Raw genomic sequence first — 13,610 nt, forward strand, 5'->3', positions numbered from 1 at the left:
CCGAGAAAATCCTTTAATGAGCACGAATAAACAAAAAATATTAGATGAGGTTAAAAATAATTTTATTTTTACGCTCACTCCTAAACAAGGGATGTTTCAAAATCTTAAACTCACGCAAATTGGGAACAACGACTTGAATTTCATTAGAGTTCACCGGTGATTATTGCTAGAGCTGCCGTTAGGTCGATAAAAAGTTATCGATATTGACTTAAAATCGAAACTCGACTGGCCACAAAAATCAATGAGGGTATTAGTATTAGAGGGTATGTCAAATAAATAAATATCATATTTATTTGACATTTAATGAGACTTACGGTGCAATTTGTCAAAAAGTTAACGTGACATGGTTTCAAAGTGTATACATATTAGTACTCGTAACCGTATATATTATTTCATAATACCTAATATTCTAATGTGGCATTTAAATAAATAGAGGTTACTAATACCCTAGTACGACAGGGTTCTAAAATGGGTACATGATATTGCTTATGACCGTACATAAATACCAGACACAATGCAATGCAATGCGTTGGCATTACAATGATTTATTTTCTGTTTCGTTCAAATTACGGATCTTATCCAAATACATATGGGTCAGTCGTATTGTCCATTGGGGTAGGCAGGCAGATAGGCAAAGTGGAAATATTCCCGTTGTAAAAATTCTTTAATAGTAAGTTCTCTGGCTGCTTTTATTTTTTTAATTGTTCTTTCATGTGCTCTAATATTTTATGCGTAAAGACTACGTTATAAAGCTTATTTTACATAAGCTTTGCGATTTTCTACTGCAGGCACACACACACACACACACACACACAAATTACTGATTCTGACACTCCACTTTCGCTTCTTTCACTTTCATCAAAAAAAAAATGCTGGCTGGTAGAGTATCTTTACGACAACCTTGTGAAGCCATAATAATATTATGGTCTATTTATGACACCTTAATAAATTAATATTATAAACTTTATTAACGATAATCCCAACCCTAGTCATCGACTAATGAATATTCGCACGGACATCGACCTGGACTTTAATTCAATCGGCGCTCCAAAAACATTGATAGATGGCGGTCCGTGCTCTATGCTAATTGGGCCCATCCTGCTGATTGCGTGGCATATGATAACTTATAGCGACTCCTGTCGGATTTAATAATTGATCTTTCATCCAGGTATTTGATGTGTCTATGCTGGACTCGGAACGTTTGCCATTGGGCAATAAGCCTACCTCACCTATATCATCTACATATATACTATTCATTTCTATCTATCTACTCGGCCTGTATCCACCCACTGCTGGATATAGGCCTCCTCTCTTTCAAGCCATCCTTTCCGGCCCTGTGCAAGTCTCATCCATTGCTTTCCGGCATACCTCACAATGTCATCTGACTACCGGGCTGGTGGTCGGCCTCGACGATTCGCATTACTTATAATATTTTAGAACGTCGTATCAAGAATAGCTGTAAGTTAGATACATCCACAGAACAGAAGAAAGAGGTTGGAAAGACTCTAACGCACATTTTGTATGAGAACCAACCCCACTCTCATTTACTCCTAATCAAATAGATAACTACAATGCTCTACTGCTTCTGAAACTCCTTAGCCACTTTACCGGCAATGTATGTTTTATGTGATAGGCTGCAACGATCATACTAAGGAGGATAAGGAGAGATCTCCTTCAATTATAGTTGATATTAGATTTTTTCCCTGCAGGTTGGAGACATTTTAATATAGGTACTATCGCGGAGCTCCGTGCATCGTAATGTTTGCTGACGAGTGGAGCGCAAAGTTGAAATATGAACTTTTTGCTGATACTTGTATGGCGCCCGTTTCGCGCTCACTTGACCGTTCCAACCTCTTTATTCTATTCCGTGACCACAGCCCAGACACTTCGTACAAAAATCTCATTCTTACCACGTGCCTCCGTGGTCTAGTGGTTAGAGCGTTAGGCTCACGATCTGGAGGTCCGGGTTCGATTCCCGATGGGGACATTGTCGAAATCACTTTGTGAGACTGTCCTTTGTTTGGTAAGGACTTTTCAGGCTTGAATCACCTGATTGTCCGAAAAAGTAAGATGATTCCGTGCTTCGGAGGGCACGTTAAGCCGTTGGTCCCGGCTATTAGCCGTAAAAACACCTCCACCAACCTGCAGTGGAGCAGCGTGGTGGAGTATGCTCCATACCCCCTCCGGTTGATTGAGGGGAGGCCTGTGCCCAGCAGTGGGACGTTTATAGGCAGTTTATGTTATGTTATGTTACCACGTAAAGCGAGACTTCCTTAACGGCATACGGCCATTACACTAACTTCGTAAGGCCCGGATTTTCAAACACGATAGATAAACATGGAATTAAGATTTAAAAAAAATAACAATTGGACTTCATAATCTTAAAGTAACATTCAGAGGGGGTGAGGTAAATCTAGCTCGTCGCTTTATACGAATTGGTGCGGGGCGGAGAATTACCGTTCTTATTATTCTTTGAGGAGCTCGGTGGCGCAGCGGTAAACGCGCTCGGTCTGCGATTGTTGAAGTTAAGCAACATTCGCAAAGGCCGGTCATAGGATAGGTGACCACAAAAAAAAAGTTTTCATCTCGAGCTCCTCCGTGCTTCGGAAGGCACGTTAAGCCGTTGGTGCCGGCTGCATTAGTAGTCGTTAATAACCACCAATCCGCACTGGGCCCGCGTGGTGGTTTAAGGCCCGATCTCCCTATCCATCCATAGGGAAGGCCCGTGCCCCAGCAGTGGGGACGTTAATGGGCTGATGATGATGATTATTCTTTATTCTGTGGCGTGCTCACCCTATTAGGGATTATAGGCGTGACTTTATGTGTGTATGTAAGATCCGTTATCTGAAGTTCATCGGCCGGCGAATACAGGCCAATTTCCACCCGAAATCAAGAGCAGAACAACGCTCGAATAATCCTTTATTAATTACCTACATGGCCATTGTGATGCTATCACTGCGCTTGAATGATAATAGAAGCGCTATTGTGCGTACACGCGATGAATTTACTCATTTGTTGATTTTTGTCGGACCATATTTAGTATATTGCATTTTTTAAGACTAGGGTTTGCATACCTGTTACATTATTACATTTATTCATTAATAAAACCGCAACCAAATCAGACAGATATTAGTAGGGGAGCCCCGAAAAGTGATGTTTGTGGTTGAGTCCTGAAAAGGATTTGGTGCCCTTTGCACCGCTTCCCAGGTGGTATAGCCGAGCTGCATTGTGTGACGGATGCAGAGACTTAGGGGAGCTTTAGCTGGATATATGATCCACGTAGGATATTTTATTTTTGTTTGCCATACGCAATAATAATAACCAAATCGGACTGGAGCTACGATGGCGCGGACAGACAGACAGACCCATAGACAAAGGGATGAAACTTATAATACCTCTCCGGGTAGCGTCAGGGGTTAAGAAATATTCTGGATTTAAGAGTAATTACAAAAATGTATATTTTTTATCTATACAGCCAGTAAACACCCCTGCATTGGACCCCGAGATCTACCCCGCTGCTGTGGTTGATGATTTCCCTCATTCAACGCTTTCGCTATCGGCCAACTAGAGTCGATTAATTCTTTCTATTTTTTTATTTATTTATATTAAATATCTCAGACAGAAGACCCTCTGAGCTGAGGCATCGCGACCAACTGGGCACCCTCTGGCATTGTGTTAAATTTTGTATCAGATGAAAGCCATTAGCGCTCCCTATTTGTCCGGCCAGGTAGTCAATGCCATTAGCGGCAAATCTAGAATAAGCCACATAAAAATATTATTTATTCTACATACGCACTATCTCAACTTCTGTAAAGATTTTGTAAATCTTGACCATTGCTTTCTGATATGTACAATCAATGAGTTAAAGTCAATGAACCCAGCGAATTATTTGTACCATTAGTTGTCATACTTATAAAATTTATGTTTTTGTATACGTAGGTGTTTTTGGTCTATTACAGAAACGACATGTAACCAGGAGGTCTTAAGTGCAACCAGTTAATTTATTACTTTGCAAGAAATTGATTGAACTTTTGCATATCGTACTTATCGTAAGTATGCCCCTCGCAAGTTGACGATTCTAGGCTATCATCAAAATGTAAATTTTGACACCGCATTGCTTCTTCATGGTTGAATAAGAAACACTCAGACTTCACTTATTTTTTTTATATACCTTATCAGTCGTCATATTTTACTGTACTTTATGTCATTAATATTTTATGATCACTTCTTATCGTGAGGGTTGTGAGGTGCAATACCAACCTCATTGACCCTGGTGTAAGGGTTATTACTGAGCCGCCAAAGGCCCCTGACATGGCTCATGTAACGACTACTTACTTACATCAGTAAGTAGTAACCGGGACCAACGGCTTATCGTTCCTTCCAAAGCACGGATCATCTTACTTTAATAATAATAATAATCAACAATCAGATGATGAGCCTGTAATGTCCTAATAAACTACAAGGGATCACAAAGTGATTTTTGTGATATGTCCCCACCGGGATTCCAACCCAGGGCCTCCGGATCGAGAGCCCAACGCTCAATCACTGGACCACGGAGGCCGTTTATGATCACTTATTTTAAAAAAGTAAATCCCTAAATTACCTCGACTGAGAATATAACCTAATCAAAGTGCCGGTACTCTGAGTGGTCATGAATAGATATGATTTAATAATAACAATAAATTATAGTTTAATTTCTTAAGATAACTGCAGAAAGTTGGAATTATTGACTAAGTAACTAATAAACTTCGTGCAGAACTTTTTGATTAATGTAATTAGGGCGAATCAACTACAAAGGTTTTAATTACCAAATGTTATTGACCCCTGCTAGATAGTCACTTAATTTATAGGCTTTATAAAACATAACCTTTGCCATTTAAACAAAAGGTTTAGTTTTCGTTGTAAATATTGACTTTTATGGGTTGTTGTTCCGTCGGATTTTTATTCTATCGGGTAAAATAAACTATGCTGTGTTTTGTCGCGTTTATAATGAATAGACGCGCTGGTAATCCGCACCGGGGTAGAGAGAGCTACAAGGCTGTAAAACTATTATAAGTCTTCTTCTATCGTGTGGGTTTGTGAGGTGAATTACCAACCTCATCAACCCTGGTGTCAGGGTTACTATTGAGCCGCCAAAGGCCCCTGACATGGGTCATGTAACGACTACTTTCTTACATCAGTAAGTAGTAACTAGGACCAACGGCTTAACGTACCTTCCGATGCACGGATCATCTTACTTTTTGGACGATCAGGTGATCAGCCTGTAATGTCCTAAAAAAAACTAGGGATCACAAAGTGATTTTTGTGATATGTCCCCACCGGGATTCGAACCTGGGTCCTCCGGATCGTGAGCCCAACGCTCAACCACTGTACCACGGAGGCCGTTGCACGGAGGCAACTATAAGTTGTAAGAGGACAAGTTGCGGCCACCTCCAGTAAATTTACACACACATACATAGGATCACGCTTATTTCTCGTTAGGGGTAGCTGGAATTCCACTTACTACGAACCTGACGGGCCATTTTCGCTTCTTCCACTCTCCCTCATCACAGACTGAGATCGCCGCCGGTTTAGTACAGGCGGTTAAAAAGGCCATATTGAAGCAATTAATCTAAAAAATAAATATTGCAATTTGACATTTGCGCACATAAAAGTGCGTAATGCAAACAAATGTCAAATTGCAATATTGCTTTTATATATAAATTCGCTTCGATGTGGCCTTTTTATACCCCCAATTCGATATTCGAACGATTCAAAAAAGTTGTGTTTTTGCTTTGTGTAATATAGTGTTTTGTATTTATTATATAATAGCATTTACTCACGTCGAAACTAAACAATTAGCAACGGAGTTGTCTGCCCTTACATAAATTCATTATGAATGGAAAAACACTTTTGAATTGAAAATTGAGTAATACTAATAGGTACGACAAAGGCTAGACTGTTATGTAAATTTTCCCATTGACACAGCTGTTCAATGGAATCAAAGACCTTGAAGGTACAAATATTAAATAAATAATATATTTTTATATCACACACACATCATCAGCCCATTAACGTCCCCACTGCCGGGCACGGGCCTTCCCTATCCATCCATAATACTTCCCTATTATGGATGGATAGGGAGATCGGGCCTTAAACCACCACGCGGGCCCAGTGCGGATTGATGGTTATTAACGACTGCTAATGCAGCCGGGACCAACGGCTTAACGAGCCTTCCGAAGCACGGAGGAGCTCGAGATGAAAACTTTTTTTTGTGGTCACCAATCCTATGACCGGCCTTTGCGAAAGTTGCTTAACTTCAACAATCTCCTCAATTGATCTTTTTATATTGACGAATTGATCTTTTTATATAAGGTAGAGTATCTATTGGTTAATGATTTTTTTACACTTGCTTTGATCCCGACACTTCTCTCGCTTCCTTCACATTTCATCAACCGTTTCATACAAGCACGCCGGTTCAAAGTAGATCTTACTGAACGTTTTAAAATTAATATCGATAGAAAAGTGACGAATAAAATGAAGTTGTGATAAATGTTTTCATTTTTTGTATTTTTGCGACAGAACCCTGAAAAGTAACAAAGTATTTATATTACAATGTAGGTATATCTGATCCAATTGTTACGCTGATTATTTTTAGTTAATAAGCGTCTTTTGAAATTATGAGCCTAATACATAAACAGCCTATATGTATACGTACCACTGCTGGGCACAGGCCTCCCCTCAATCAACCGGAGCAGGACGCTACTCCACTGCGGTTGGTGGAGGTGTTTTAACATGTAATAGCCGGGACCAACGGTGTAACGTGCACTCCGAAGCACGGCATCATCTTATTTTTTCAGACAATCAGGTGATTCAAGCCTGTAAAGTCCTTAGCGAACAAAGGATAGTCTCACAAAGTGATTTCGACAATGTCCCCACCGGGAATCGAAGTCGGACCTCCAGATCGTGAGCCTGACGCTATAACCTGCGAGCCACCCCATTACGGATGACGCGCGAGAGTTTATCCATGTTTAAATAATTATTGGCAATACTGCGGATCTCTAAAAACATTTAATGCAAATTATACGCTTCGTATAACAGAACAATAAACTAAAATAGAGTAATTTGACTCAGTGTTAATTCAGCTGTCTTTGAAGGTTAATGAAGGAAAAGTCATAATACCTTTTTTTGCATAACTATGACAAATTATAATACTAAATAGAAAGGTTATTATTAAAATGCCGACAAGGGAGTGTGTAATACGTGCTTAAGTTTTTTTAAGACTATTCTTGAAAATATATTTTTTAAAGTTATTGAACATTTCGCAACATTAAAAGCTATGGAAGAGTGTCAGTATCTACAAGTAACTACAAACGGTGACGAAAATGTTGATGTTGAAGAAGAAAAAAAATATCGGAAGCCATTTTTAAGACAGGTTAGTTGCATTATATTTTTGATCGCAAATGTATTTTTCAAAATTTTCATGTGCTTTGTCAACATACGGCTCTAAATCTCCCTAGCGATATCCCGATTTCACAGAGTCCGCTTACCTAATCTGAAGATTTGAAAAGTCCGGTTTTTTACAAAAGTGACTGCATGTCTGACCTTCCAACTCGCGAAGGGAAAACCATCCCCATACAGGTTAGGTCACATACCTCCAAAATGCATTTCTCGGTTATGTGGGTTTCCTCACGATGTTTTTCTGCACCACTGAGCATTTGGGTCAATCATTTATTCTCCAAACATGAATTCGAAAAAACGATTTCGAAAATAGGTTTACGCTCGTGTTGGATTCGAACCTGCGATCTTACAGTGAGAGTCAAGCGTTTTTTCAACTGAGCTACCACGGCTGGGTATCATACGATCCATCTTAAATTAAAGTTACATTTTGTGACTTTGGCATATTTTCTATTACGTAATTGGAGATGTCCATAAAAAAGGCTTAGCCCGATCTAAGTTACTCTGTACGCGTGCGTGTATGAAACGATTAATGAATGTGAAGGAAGCAAAAGAAGTGTCTTAGGATCGAAGCAAATGGAATTCCATAGTCTTTGTTTAGGGAAATCTTTTTACAAGCACCAGCTCCCTTAATATACTTGTATTTATCACCATGTTAGCGTACTAAGAAATGTTTTGTTTTGTGTTTTAAGTGGAGAAACAAACCTTTTATTATATTTGTGGGCATCTAGGTGTGGTCGATGCTCTGCTTGATGGAATAGGGAATAACACAGCTGGACAGTATTGTTGACTGCACTTTTATTAATTTTTATTTATATTATAAAGTTTTAACACACGATACACGATAGAGATTCAGAAGGCAAGTATTGCCATACTTAAAAATATGAAATATAATTTTGTTGGGGATGCCAACAATATTTATTTATATTTTATTTTGCTTACCCCGATGGGAAATAGGCGTACCCTTCTCAATGGCAAATAAATTAGTATGATTATATTAAGAGTTGTATTTGTATGGAACATTAGCGCCAATTTCTGATTTATGGTAATTTCCTTTCCAGCTGCTAGTGTGCAGTGGAATATGGACATCTTTCTTCACCATGGGTCTGTCGCTGGGAGCTCCAACGGTCGTCATCCCACAACTGAGGAGAGAGGCTAACTCCACAGACGCTGTCAGCGATGAGATGGTGTCATGGCTGTGTATGTGTTAATTAGTAACTTTTTATTTGACTCTGTTTTTTTTATTTGTGTGCGGATGAAGGATAATAGAATTACGAAAGCGGTATATAAAGTGAAAATTTATGGTAAGGCTAGCAGAGGAAGACCTAGAAGGACGTACATTGACCAAATTGGAGATGTCCTTAGAAAAGGTTTAGTAAGATCTACTCTAAACCGGTATGCGTGTATGAAGCGATTGATGAATGTGGAGGAAGCAAGAGAAGTGTCAGGATCGAAGCAAATGGAATTCTATAGTCTCTGCTTACCCCGGTGGGAAATAGGCGAGAGTTTATGTATGTGTATGTATGTATTTGTCTTTTAAGTTTTATGATGCGGTTGTGAGTTGTTGCTGACTGACGTATCTGTAATTTTTTCCTAAAGTGATTTGTGTCTTATTGACAATTGCAAAAGGTGTAAGTAAATCAGTTTCTACAAAAATTGCAGATATGACAGTTCGCGACATTAGCGACAAAGTGGTTGAGTTGGAAGAGGAAAGCCTAGACGTACGGTCACGAGCATTAATATGTATACACTTTGGTACCATGTCACATTAACTTTTTTGACAAATTGAACTGTAAGTCTCACTAAATGTCAAATATGTTAGTGCGACAGAGTCCTAAAGTGGGTACATTATATTGCTCATGACTGTACATATCGCGATCAGTTCCAGGATATTTTAAAGAAAGGCCAGGTCAAGAGGACTTTAAACCGGCGAGACAGAGTGGTGATGATGATGAGAGTGGAGGAAGCGAAGGCGGTATGTCAGGATAGTAGTAAGTGGAATACCTTGGTCTCTGCCTACCCCGACGGGAAATAAGCGTGATCTTATGTATGTGTGTAACGATTTAATCTGTATTGTCGATCCTTCTTGAATAAGGATTATGATTTCCATCCATTCATCAAATTTCATCCAACGATTCTATGAATATTTTATAATTGAAATGCAGTGTGTTACTGCAATTAATGATGGCGATGGGTTAGATACTTATGTGATACTATCATTACTTCTTATCGTGTGGGTTGAGAGGTGGATGACCGACCTCATCAACCCTGGTGTCAGGATTATTATTGAGCCACCAAAGGCCCCTGACGTGACTCAAGTAACGATTACTTACTTACATCAGTAAGTAGTAACCCGTAACCGAGACCAACGGCTTAACGTGCCTTCCGAAGCACGGATCATCGTACTTCTGGACAATCAGGTGGTCAGCCTGCAATGTCCTAACCAAACTAGGGATCACAAAGAGATTTTTGTGATTTGCCCAACCGGAATTCGAACCCGGGACCTCCGGATCGTGAGCGCAACGGTCAACCACTGGACCGCGGAAGACGTTATTATTTTATTATTATCTAAGTATATTAAAACATTTCAATTGAGCTGCACATTTTAGATAACTTGTGTCTTTCTTCTTCATCGTGCCTCGTGTAGGTAGTGAGATCAATGACCGAGCTCATCAACCCTGGTTGTCTTCGAATACTCTAGTAGTGATCTTGCGTGGACATGAGTTAATGGTGGAGACATTTGTTTAACAATGTCGATAATTCTTTCTTTGTAATATAAGCAAGATATACTAATGCACGTCATTACTAATGCTATATTTTTGTCCTTTCCAGCTTCCATCTTCGCTTACGCCGGGATCCCCTGGGTGCTCGTCATACCGGTGGTCTCAGACCGAGTCGGACGGAAATATCCTTTCCTCGTCGTTTGTATATGCAGTCTTCTCAGCAACATCGTCTTCTACTGCAGCAGTACCAGCACACATCTGCTCATCGCCGAAGTCATGCAAGGACCTCTATTCGCTTCCCAGATCACCATAGCTATAATCATCGCCACAGAATATACTTCACCCAAATATAGAGGCATATTCTTAACTCTAAAATCTGCTAGCTTCAATTGGGGTATTTGGATGTCCAATGCGTTAGGAACATTTTTTCATTGGAAGTCGATAGGAATATTCGGAATTATCTGTTCTATTTATATTACGGCGACTACGTTATTTTGGTGTGAGTCTCCGTACTGGTTGGCATCTAAACAGCGGTTTGAGGCGTGTGCAAGATCTCATAGAACGATGAAAGGCGAGAGCAAAGCCTCAGAGAACGAACTTGAAGCTCTTATAAAATCCTATAAACATCAGAATGATGATCAAAAATCGTGTTCAAAAACACATTTATTTAAAAAAGTGTATAATACTATAACAATGAAGGTTTTCTACAAACCCCTTCTGATTTCGTTAGCAGTTTTATCTTTGTATCATTTTTCAGGAAAATTAGTTTATACTACATATGCTGTTGATATTATTAAGAAGATAACGTTGAAAGAGTCAACAGCATATATTGGAATGCTCTTTTTGGATGCTGTCTCTGTCACAGGCATGTATGTTGGCTGTGTATGCTCAAAGTTTCTAAAAAGACGCACTTTAATATTAGCTGGTTCAATAACGGGTATTATATTTTTGTTTATTATATCATTATATTTATATTTAGTAAAATTATCAGTTATATATGAGAATAAGTACGTGTCTATCGCGTTGTTGACTATATTTTCATTATCTATAAGCTGTGGGCCTATGATTATGTCGACTTCAGTATATGGTGAATTAGTACCTCTAAGGTATAGATCTTTAGCAATGTTTATAACAGGATTACATGCTTTGATTCTTCTTGGAACCACGCTCAAAACTGCGCCTTATATTTTCAAGACTTTCAAACTACACGGTACTTTCTTATTCTATGCTACACTTGCATCGATTGTTACGTATTTAGTTTACAAATATTTACCTGAAACTAAAGACAAAACGCTGAAAGAAATTGAAGATTGTATAATGGGTCGCACCAATGAAGAGTCTTTAGAAACCAAACCTCTAAAAAAGTCTGTAAATGAACATAGAATTATAGAATAGCTTCATACCTTTTAATTTGATAAGAATCTTGAGGAATACTTACCTAAAGATGGAATAATCTCTACTCGAACACATCATCAGCCCATTAACGTCCCCACTGCTAAACCACCACGCAGGCCCAGTGCGGGTTGGTGGTTATTAACGACTGCTAATGGAGCCGGGACCAACGGCTTAACGTGCCTTCCGAAGCACGGAGGAGCTCGAGATGAAAACTTTTTTTTGTGGTCACCCATCCTATGACCAGCCTTTGCGAAAGTTGCTTAACTTCAACAATCGCAGACCGAGGGCGTTTACCGCTGCGCCACCGAGCTCCTTGAATACATAGTAATACGTATTTTGAAAGTGAAGTTTGAAAAATAAATTAAAATGACCGTGACTGTATTAAACAGAAATTTCTTTTGGAAAACAAAAAGTACTGCTCAAAAACACGGTGTGTTTGGAAAATCTTGTTCTAACGTATGCTGTTTTAATCGCCAATATTGGACATGCTATAAAATCCGTTGTGTTAATAGGACAACATAGTGGCGAAGTCATCAACAAATATATTAGGCAGCTTGTTGCGCAACCAATTTGTTGCCGGCAACCGCATCCCGAATAATTTCCCGCTCTGGTAACGCCACCATAGTGTCCTAGTAAAAGTGAACATTTATTATAAAGCTTTATAGTAGTTATTGACAACTTATTTGGCTGTTTGTTTATAAAACCGCATTGAAGCAGTTCATCTAATAAACTAATTGCAATTCGACGCATTTAAAAATAAGTGCACAATGCGAACAAAATGTCAAATAGCTAAAGAGGTTATTTCGTTTGTAACAATTGCCTCAATTGTAGTAGGTACTTACGATTACTTTTATTACTTAGACGTTTTATTGCTATCTTCTTTTATGTTTCCGGTCTAGAAAACTATCGGTAGTTTTGAACTAGCTGTAAATAGTTGTTGAATGCGATATCCTAATGATGATAAATTAGGGTGCTTTGTTAGTTTTAATTTGAATATATTTTTGTTTGTAACTGTATCAACCCAGTGTATTTATTTTGCTATCCGAGCCAATCTAGTCGAAAGAACGCCTGACTTGCGTGGTGACGTCCCAGGTTCAAATCCGGCACAGTCCTAAATCAATGATTTTCGAATACACATTTGGATTTCGAATGATTAAAAAACGGCGAAGAAAAACAACGTGAAGTAACCCACATACATATGTATTGTGTTTTTATAAGCGAAGAGAAGAAAAACATTATGTGCGAAGGTATTTTACCTAACTTGTAATCGGACCAGTCAGAGAGGACTGGTTCTGTAAAAAACCGGACCTATCAAATCTTCAGATTAGGTAAGCGGATGTCCTGAAAAATGGGATAATGCTAGGGAAGACGATGATGACCTTCTTCGTTATCAGACTACAAGACACATACGCTAACACAGTTGGTTCGACCATTATAGACGGCGATACGGCACCTATATATCACGTTGGTCTAACAGAACGCTCGGTGAAGTGTGGGGACTTAGTTCATCTTAAGATGGATGTACCTCTGAATACCCTAATTGGGATATAGTCGTGAGATTATGTTATATTTATGTTACTAGACGCAGCAAAGGAGGGTTGTGTGTGTGTGTGTGTGTGTTTATTTATAACTTACAATGGAAATATAATGAAATTACGAATGTTTGACCAGATGTTCATAGCTTTAGCAGACTCAAATAAATTTAAATAAGATTTTTACTAATTTTAATAAGATACGATGTAAAATATTCATATTTGCGATGTACTTACCTACAAGTTGAAGAGGTTTTAAAAAGTACATACTTTTATTGTTCATATTGTGATTGGAAACACAGTTGAACGGTTTTATTTGGTTTCGTCTCCTGATCAGGGTAAAAACTTGTGGAAAATCCCCAGTAGTGTGTTACCAAAACTAACGTGATACTAGACAATGGAGAAGTGTGAATATCAACAAGTTGTAATAGAAGAAAATATATTTTCCTGGAAAATATTCTCAAGACAGGTAATTACGTAATTAATTTTATTGTACAGCTCGTCTGTAACTTTACCAAAAACA

General features: G+C 38.8%; 1 protein-coding gene across 1 annotated transcript; it reads left to right on the forward strand.

Moving 5' to 3' along the window:
• Positions 1–7,327: 7,327 nt before the first annotated feature.
• LOC126370362 (facilitated trehalose transporter Tret1-like) lies at positions 7,328–12,505 on the forward strand. Its single transcript, XM_050015197.1, has 3 exons — positions 7,328–7,414; positions 8,499–8,637; positions 10,270–12,505. Exons 2-3 carry the CDS (start codon positions 8,538–8,540, stop codon positions 11,553–11,555), a joined length of 1,386 nt encoding a protein of 461 aa, XP_049871154.1. The 5' UTR covers positions 7,328–7,414; positions 8,499–8,537; the 3' UTR covers positions 11,556–12,505.
• Positions 12,506–13,610: the final 1,105 nt, after the last annotated feature.

This window comes from Pectinophora gossypiella, chromosome 10 (genome assembly GCF_024362695.1).
Source record: "Pectinophora gossypiella chromosome 10, ilPecGoss1.1, whole genome shotgun sequence".
NCBI classification, from domain to species: domain Eukaryota; kingdom Metazoa; phylum Arthropoda; class Insecta; order Lepidoptera; family Gelechiidae; genus Pectinophora; species Pectinophora gossypiella.

What these genes read in the sequence shown, in the direction of transcription:
- LOC126370362 (XM_050015197.1), top strand. Translation starts at nt 8,538, where the DNA reads ATGGGTCTGTCGCTGGGAGCTCCAACGGTCGTCATCCCACAACTGAGG. An exon ending in TGAGATGGTGTCATGGCTGT is followed by an intron (nt 8,638 to 10,269) that starts GTATGTGTTAAT and finishes TGTCCTTTCCAG; the next exon opens with CTTCCATCTTCGCTTACGCC.